At 44.8% G+C, this 9,407-nt stretch overlaps 1 protein-coding gene across 2 annotated transcripts in view; it reads left to right on the plus strand.

The window, feature by feature from the left end:
* Nucleotides 1-1,180, plus strand: part of RSU1 (Ras suppressor protein 1) — a 140,324-nt gene extending 139,144 nt beyond the window's left edge. For both annotated transcript variants that reach the window (XM_040434512.1, XM_040434514.1), the window contains exon 9: nt 348-1,180. In XM_040434512.1, coding sequence (XP_040290446.1) covers nt 348-450 — 103 coding nt within the window. In that variant the 3' untranslated portion in view covers nt 451-1,180. The remainder of the gene's footprint in view (nt 1-347) is intronic.
* The last annotated feature ends 8,227 nt before the right edge of the window (nt 1,181-9,407 follow it).

The raw sequence follows: 9,407 nt of genomic DNA on the forward strand, positions 1-9,407 counted from the left end.
CGTATGGGTTGTGTTATATATTTATATTTGCTATGTTGTATCCGCCTTATACTTTTATTATGTGTGTTATATAGATGTTAGTTTTATACACCTTTTATGTTTTTATTTTGTATGTTGTACCTACCGTATTTACATGGTGTATAATTTATTTGTGTACTTTACATTTCATGCTATCTAATTGCTTTGTGTGTATTACGTTACATAATATATAATTTCTTTGTGTATATTGCGTCACATGATATAATTGCTTTGTGTACATGACATATAATTTCTTAGTGTATTTTACGTCACATGATATATCATTTCTTTGTGTGTAATCCGTTACATTCTCTTTCTTGTCCTTTTAGCCTTTACGGAAGACACATGCAAGCGAACCCAGAGCCCCCAAAGAAGAACAATGACAAGTCTAAGAAGATCAGCCGCAAGCCTCTGGCAGCGAAGAATAAATAGATTATCGATAGGCGCTCGCCCTTCACGCCCGGTTTCTGCATGTGCCTAATTATTTCTATTTATTTCCTGATCTATCACATCAGGGAGAAGCCAAGACGCGTATAAGGCCGCTCTGGTACTGACCCTGTTTGCCTTACTGATATACCGCAGGAGAAGACGGCGCATTACCAGCTGTGCATTTATAGCGGTTACCCTTCTATACTGTGTCTGCATCCACCGGCATTAACCCTTGCTGCTCACCATCGTCATACTGTTTCTGTACATCCACCTGTAATATATCGCTAACCTGTCACTCAGGTCTATGAGTTGCGGACAAGATGTAATCTGCCATTTTTTTATTATCTTTCTATTACAATATTTTTTATATATGTTTTTTTTTTTTGTCCCAGATGGTTTTATATCATGAAGTGCCTGTTCCGAGGTGTGTAGGGGGGTTCAGCAGCAGTAGTAGTCAAACCCGGGCTCTGGTGCCTTACAGGGCCCATAGGCCACATACTGCAAGAAGACCTGAGTATTATAAATGGTAGGGGCGTTTGCATTGGGGCCCAGGGACTTTAAAGAGGAGCTCTCGCCTCTCCTGACCTGTGTTTTAGTAACTTTAGTCCTTTAGTAATTCTGGAGCATCTAATCTTATGACTCTGTGTTGTGTCATCCCTTTATTATTCCTGCTAGAAGCTATGAATGAATTTCCAGCAGGGAAGGTCCAGTTGGGGGGGGGGGGGGGGTCCCTGTCAGACTGTGCAGCGACACACTGCCAACTGGTAACACCCAGCTGGACCTTTATTGCACACCTGCTGGCAATTATTTTATAAACTTCTAGAAGGAATATTAAAGGAATGGCGCAACACAGAGTCATAAGAATAGATGCTCCAAAATAGAGATGGGTTGGAATCAATTTGTCTGGTTAGCCAGACTTCACCTGTGAGCGGCTGTCGCCTGTCAATCGCCTTGCTTCGCCACTGCTGAAATTCAGCTTTGGGAGCTACTGCGCATGCGCCACTATCAGGAACTGTAGCAGCGCATGCGCAGTGGCTGCTCCCGAAGCCGATTCAGAATTGTTATTACATGGGGGATGCAAGTAGTTACTAAAACAGACATGTCAGAAGAGGCGAGAGCTCCTCTTTAAGTTACATCCTTTACCCATAGCAGCCAATCGGGTTCTTGTTCTGTTTTGAAAACCTCTTTGTCTTTCACACTCGCGTTTGGTGCGGATCCGTCATGGATCCGCACAAAGGCTTCAGTTCAGATAATACAATCGCATGCATCCGTTCAGAACAGATCCGTTTGTATTACCTGTAACATAGCCAAGACGGATCCAACATGAACACCACTGAAAGTCAATGGGGGACGGATCCGATTTCTATTGTGTCAGTGAAAACGGATCCCTCCCCATTGACTTACATTGTGTGCCAGGACGGATCCATTTGCCTCTGCATCGTCAGGCGGACACCAAAACGCTGCAAGGTGGGTGTCCACCTCCAGACCGGAACGGAGGCAAACTTTTCCATTCAGAATGCATTAGGCCAAAACTGATCCGTTTTGGACCGCTGGTGAGAGCCCTGAACGGATCCCACAAACGGAAAGCCAAAACGCCAGTGTGAAAGTAGCCTTAAGTGAATGGAGTGATCTGATTGGTTGTCACAGGCAATTGCATCGCTGGTTTTGATAAATCTGCCCCAATGTGTCCATGTATTTTCCATTATATATATATATATATATATATATATATATATATATGACATTTCTATATAACCTGCTTACACCATCATTTCACATGAGTAATAAACCCACACACGATGACACGGATTTTATTTTATTTTTATGGAAAGTGAGAACTCTGCGGTGCTCCTGTGTAACGAAAAAACATATTATATACGCAATAAAGAATAATGTTTGCAATATTGTACATTTTATAAAGTATTATCTCTATGTGGAGATGATTTTTCCAATATTTCCTTGCTCCCCCCCCCCCCTTCTGTTTAACCCTGTCACTGCCAAGGACACAGAGGTGTCCTTGGCAGTGTTTGTCCACTCCCTTACTAGTGTCTGATTGGCGGGGGTCTGACAACCTGCACTGCTACCCATCAGCTGTTTTTGGGTTAGGGGTGTATTAGACACCCTGGTCACACAGAGGATTGTCAGGAGGGAAGTGTTCCCTCCTGGCAATCGTCTGCTCGGAGCGATCGATATGCCATCACTCATCCCCATGCTCTACAGTGGTTTGCCGACGGCACGATCTTCCGCCGGCAAATCCTGAAGCCTGCTGAAGGATCTGGCTTGCCTGATAAACGAGCATTTGCTCCTTCATCGCGCAATCGGCGTCAGTATTAGACTGCCAGATGATCGCCAACGAGTGTTACTACGAACAATCGTTACCGATCATCAGGCAGAAGATCTGCCCGTCTTAATATACCGTAGTTTCAGTGCCAACTTCTGGCGCATAAGCTACTGTAGAAGGATCTTTGTGGTGTGCGGTACCCCTGCTGGTCCTCAGGAGTGGACAACCCCTTTAACCACAGCTGTAGAATGTGTCTATGGCGCTCACTTCTTCAGCAGCGCAGTATAAGGCCGCACTACAAAACAGTGGTGTACGGAGATTGTCCAGCCTCTGAGTGACAGATGTCGGGAAAAAAAAAATATTTACTTCCATCCGAGGTCCTATTTTAGGAGGATTACCTGGCGTAACCTCCGACAGAAGGTTCTGTAAGGGTGCTTTCACACGCGGCAGATTACGTTGCAGAATCGGCTTCATTCGTCTGAATGGGGCTTGCAGAAATCCCTGTGCTCCCCGCCAAAGCAACTCCGTTCCAATGAATGAACCTCATGCACACGTTCCCATTCGGCACATACCGCTCTATTGCAAAAATGCCTATTGTCCGCAAAATGGGCAAGAATTGGACATGTCCTATTTATTTATTTATTTTTTCAGGATAGGCCTATGGCCACACAGGTGCAGACCGTGCTGTTCAACTTAAGAAATGAATAGGTCTGTGTGCAATCCCTTAAAATAAAATATTCGAGCACGGACCAAAAACACGGTTTTGTGCATGATCAGCTTATTAACTTGATCAGGTACCAACGATCAGATTGCCAACAGCTGAGAAGGGCGAGTGTACAGAGAAGTCCATTAAGGCCTCATCCACACAACCATATTTTCGGTCCGCGTCCAATCCTCTCTTTTTTGCGGATTGCACTAGGGATCGACCGATTATGAGTATTTTGACCGTTATCGGTATCGGCATCTATTTTGCCGATATACAGATAACGTATTGGGAACACAGGACGCGCTGCTCTCAGCGCTCTCTGTGTTCCCTCCGCAGCACAGGGGAGAAGGAAGCAGTGTCTCCTCCCCCTGTGCTCCCGCCAATTAGAGGAGGGAGGACAAGAGGAGGGGCGGGGCTGTGGCCACCGCTCCACCAATGAAGATAAGTCTCTCATTAATTCATATACAGGAGGCGGGAGCTGGGTGCAGAATCACATAGCCGGCTCCCAACCTCTGAGCGGTAGCTGCGATCGGCGGTAGTTAACCCCTTAGGTGCCGCGGATCGCAGCTGCCGCTCATAGAGGTCGGGAGCCGGCTATGTGATTCTGCAGCCAGCTCCTGCCTCCTGTATATGAATTAATGAAAGACTTATCTTCATTGGTGGCGCAGTGCGCCCCCCACCCCCATCCCAGTATTAAAAATGTTGGTGGCGCAGTGCTCCCCCCCCCCCCAGTATTAATCATTGGTGGCAGTGGCCACAGGGTCCCCTCCTCCTCCCATCGGAGCCCCAGCAGTGTAAGCCTGGGGCTCCGATCGGTTACCATGGCAGCCAGGACACTACTGAAGCCCTGGCTGCCATGTTCAGCTCCATGCTGCTGTGTGCACAAAGCACAGAGCAGCAGGGACAGTGTGAGATTCTATTCACCCTGATAGAGATCTGTCAGGGTGACTAGGACAAGGGTTCTAGTCCCTAAGGGGGCTAAAAGTTAGTAAAAAAAAAAAAAAACTAAAATATTAAGTATAAATGAAAAAGAAAGATTTACAAATAAAAATACACGTTAACAATAAACATTAATTTTCAGCAGATTTGTGTAGAAAATTCCCAGAATATCGGTATAAATTATCGGTATCGGCCCTAAAAAATCAATATCGGTCGATCCCTAGATTGCACGTGGACCCATTAGTTTCTACGGGGCTGAATGATAAATGATAGAACAAGTCCTATTCTTGTCCATTTTGGAGCCAAGAATAGACATTTTGACAATGGAGCCTGCGAAAAGTGCGGGGTGCACACGACCGGTATCTGCATTTTAAAGACCGAAAAACGGATACGGCCGTGTGAATGTAGCCTAAAGGGGACTCATTTCAGAATGTGGCAGCTGCAGCAGTCACCTGATCTCCTCCGGTCCCTCCCCTGGCAATCGGCTAATTTTTCCGGGAGAAGTCATGGGCAGCCGACGAATGCCCATCCATGCAAACGCACACGTTGCGTTGATTGCTTTTCTCACGATTTTGCAGCGTGACTATGCCTTTACTGTAAACAGGAATTTTTATAGCATCTGCCGGTAATTTATATTCAATTAATAATTATTTTCCTGATCCTGGGAGGCCCTGCAGATAACAACATATTTCGTGAAGTATTCATATTGTTCTTTGACCACAATTTGCATCAAACACTGCGATCTATAGCTGCTTTTTCTTGGTTAATGAATAGAATCCCAAAACCACAGTGAAGACTGACACTTAGGCGTCATGCACACGGCCGTTGTTTTGGTCCGCATCCGAGCCGCGGTTTTGGCGGCTTGGATGCGGACCCATTCACTTCAATGGGGCCGCAAAATATGCGGGCAGCACTCCGTGTGCTGTCCGCATCCGTTGCTCCGTTCCGTGGTCGGCAAAAAAATATATAACATGTCCTATTCTTGTCCGTTTTGCGGACAAGAATAGGCAGTTATATCAATGGCTGTCCGTGCCGTCGGAACACACATAGACGCCATCCGTGTTTTGCGAATCCGCAATTTGCGGACCGCAAAACACACAGCGGTCGTGTGCATGAGGCCTTAGAGTTGGGTAGAGAAGTAATCTCAGTGAAGATCGATACGTCATTCAGGGTCTGTGGAAGGGACGAGTCTTAGGAGACCAGAGAAAAGATCATTCAGAAACGGCCGCGACGAATATTAAAAGACTTTCCCCGGGACGACGACTCAGAGGTTTTCATTTCCAGATATTTCCGTCCGTGAGCCGCTCTTTAAAATACAAAGGGTTCAACAGTAAACCCGCTAAATTGTGCGCAGTATTGTATCGCCCCATTCTTACTGGGATAATAGCCTGTGCTGGTTTCAACTGGAAATCCTGAGATCCTCGTTATTTATTTTTTCTTTACTCGGCCCAAATCTTTTAAATAAAAGCTCGTCTTCTGATCACTAATGATGGCGGCAGCAGAAGGAAATCCCGCCTGCCTCCTGGATACACAGACAAGTCGTCTTTTATGGTAAATGGTTTCCATGAATACAGCGGGAGGCGTTAATAGAGGTCACGCCCTGAGATATGGAGCCGACGCGTGCAGATAGGACGGCAGGAAAGCAACATACTGCGACGCGACAAATGCAGAAAATCAATTCGAGATGGATTTTTCCGCGACAGTCGCAGCATGTCGCAGTGCGACACCATAGACTGCCATTATAAAAATTGTCGCGTAGTGTCAGTGTAGTTGTGCCCTATCTGTCGCGCGACAAATGTCGTCGTGTAGATGTAGACCTAGCCTAAGGCTACTTTCATACCATTGTTTTTGCTGGATTCGTCATGGATCAGCAAAAACGCTTCCATCAGGATAAGGCCTCTTTCACACAACGTTTACGGGCTGTTTTTTGCTTCCCGTATACGGAACCATTCATTTCAATGGTTCCGCGAAAAAAACGGAATGTACTCCGTATACATTCCTGTTCCGTTGAAAGATAGAACATGTCCTATTATTGCCCGCAAATCACGTTTCCATGGAAATGCATCCGTATGTCTTACTTATCCGTTCCGTTTTTGCGGAACCATCTATTGAAAATGTTATGCCCGAAACGGAAGACATACGGATGCATTTCTGTATGTGTTCCTTTTTTTGCGCACCCATTGACTTGAATGGAGCCACGGAACGTGATTTGCGGGCAATAATAGGACATGTTCTATCTTTAAACGGAACGGAAAAACGGAATGTACTCCGTGCTGTTTTTTGTGGTCCGCAAAAAACAGAAGCCGCCCGTGTGCCTTTCGCAATTTGCGGAACGGGACGGCCCATTGTAGACATGCCTATTCTTGTCCACAAAACGAACAAGAATAGGACATGCTATTTTTTTTGTTGCGGGGCCACGGAACGGTGCAACGGATGCGGACAGCACACGGAGTGCTGTCCGCATCTTTTGCGGCCCCATTGAAGTGAATGGGTCCGCATCCGAGCCGCAAAAACGGCGGCTCGGATGCGGACCAAAACAACGATCGTGTGCATGAGGCCTAAGTCAATGGGGGACGGATCAGTTTTTTTTTTTTTGTGTCCGAGAAAACAGATCCGTCCCCATTGACTTATATTGTGTGTCATGATGGATCCGTCTTGCTCCGCACCACATCGCTTGCAGCGTTATCCTGTCCGCGATGGGGACGCAACCAAATGGCGTTTTCCTCCTATGACTGATCTCAATAGCGGAAAAGGAAAGCGCAGATGTGAAAGTAGTCTAATTTCTTAACCCCTTCTACCCCGGGACAGTTTTTGCAAATCTGACGTTTGTCACTTTATATGATAATATTTTTGGAACACTGTATCCAAGCCATTGTCGGACTGTTTTCTCGTGACACATTGTACTTCATGACTGTGGTAAATTTGAATCAATATATTTCACCTTTATTTATAAAAATCCAAAATGTACCAAAATTTTTAAAAAAATTTGCAATTTTCTAAATTTCTATTTCTCTGCTTTTAAGACAGATAGTGATATCTCACAAAATAGTAAGTACTTTACATTTCCCATATGTCGACTTTATGTTGGTGTCATTTTGTAAATGTCATTTTATTTTATTTTTTTGGGATGTCAGATTTTAGATGCAATTTTTAAGAAGATTTCCAAAACCCACTTCAGTTCAGTTGTGAAGCCCCCCATAAATGACCCCATTGTAGAAACTGCACCCCTCAAGGTATTCAAATATGAGTTTACAAACTTTGTTAACCCTTCAGGTGTTCCACAAGAATTAAAGAAAAATAGAGTAGACATTTCAAAATTTCACTTTTTTTGTTGTTGTTGTCGCAGATTTTCCATTTTAAATAAAAAATTTCTGTAACTCATCAAGGGTTAACAGTCAAACAAAACTCAATATTTATTACCCTGATTCTGCAGTTTACAGAAACACCCCACATGTGGTCACAAATAGAGATGAGCGAATTTCAGGTTATGAAATTTGTTCACGCTTCGTTTGGTGGTAAAAGCAGAATTGCGTTATGGATTCCATTACCATGGACCGTAACGCAATTTTATGATGGAATGAATAACGGAAATGGGATGGATCGGTTTTGCAGCCCATAGACTTCTATTATAACGGAATGCCTCTAAAGGCATGATGAAGGGAAAACATTTACTGTTAACGTTTATTTGCCTTTTTTTATAAAACACTTTTTTTTTTACATTTGATTAATGGCTTTTTTTGACACTTATTTTTATTTTTTTATCTTGTTTATCGGACTGGGTCGATTATGTGATATATTTATAGAGTTGCCCGTCACGGACGCGGCAATACCAAATATGTCTATTTTATTTAAAAAAATTCTATTTTTAACTTTTTTTTATTCCTTACTTGGGGATTTTTTTTTTTTTTTTACATGTGAAACCTTTTTTTATTTAATTTTTTTAACACTTTATTTTTTTATTTTTTATTTTACTTTTCGTCCCCCATAAGGTCATACAAGACCTCTGGGGGACATTTACTTCACTTTTTCTTTTTTCACTGTTGATTTCTCCTGTAACTGGGGCTGACATAGTAGCCCCAGTTACAGGACAAATGCACCCCCCAGAGAGGCTGTACAGCAGCAATCCTGCGCTGTACAGCCTCACAGCAGGGCTGATCGAGGTCTCTGAGAGACCTCACACAGCTCCTGCACTCTCCGGTCCCGGCGGTCACATGACCGCCGGGCCGGAACAGGAAGCGCATATCGCTTCCTGCTCTGCATACACAGACCTGTGTATGCAGCGATCCAGAAGGCAGGGACACCTGGGCACTGTCCCTGCCTTCTCTCTGGGTTGCCCTGCTGTCACTGACCGCGGGCAACCCGATCAGCAGCTGCACGATTAGCATGCCGCTGCAGTTTCTGAACGGACGTTCTGGAACGTCCATTCAGAAATAGAGATCCACCTCCCAGACGTTTATATCCTATGGGCGGACGGGAGGTGGTTACATTTCTTATTTTCTTTTTTTTAACCCCTCCAGCGCTATTGTACTAAGCATTCTGTATTAAGAATGCTATTATTTTCCCTTATAACCATGTTATAAGGGAAAATAATAATGATCGGGTCCCCATCCCGATCGTCTCCTAGCAACCGTGCGTGAAAATCGCACCGCATCCGCACATGCTTGCGGATGCTTGCGATTTTCACGCAGCCCCATTTACTTCTATGGGGCCTGCGTTGCGTGAAAAACGCACAAAATAGAGCATGCTGCGATTTTCACGCAACGCACAAGTGATGTGTGAAAATCACCGCTCATGTGCACAGCCCCATAGAAATGAATGGGTCAGGATTCAGTGCTGGTGCAATGCGTTCACCTCCCGCATCGCAACCGCGCGGAATACCCGCCCGTGTGAAAGGGGCCTAATGGGCACACTTTTGATCGCTTCCATAATACATTGTACTGTTTATGCTGTCAGAGTGCTAGGCATACACTAAGGGCAGCCTTGGGGTCCTTCACTAGGCCCTAGGCTGCCATGCCAAGACATCAGCACCCCACT

The sequence above is a fragment of the Bufo bufo genome, chromosome 5, assembly GCF_905171765.1.
Source record: "Bufo bufo chromosome 5, aBufBuf1.1, whole genome shotgun sequence".
In the NCBI taxonomy this organism is placed as follows: Eukaryota; Metazoa; Chordata; class Amphibia; order Anura; family Bufonidae; genus Bufo; species Bufo bufo.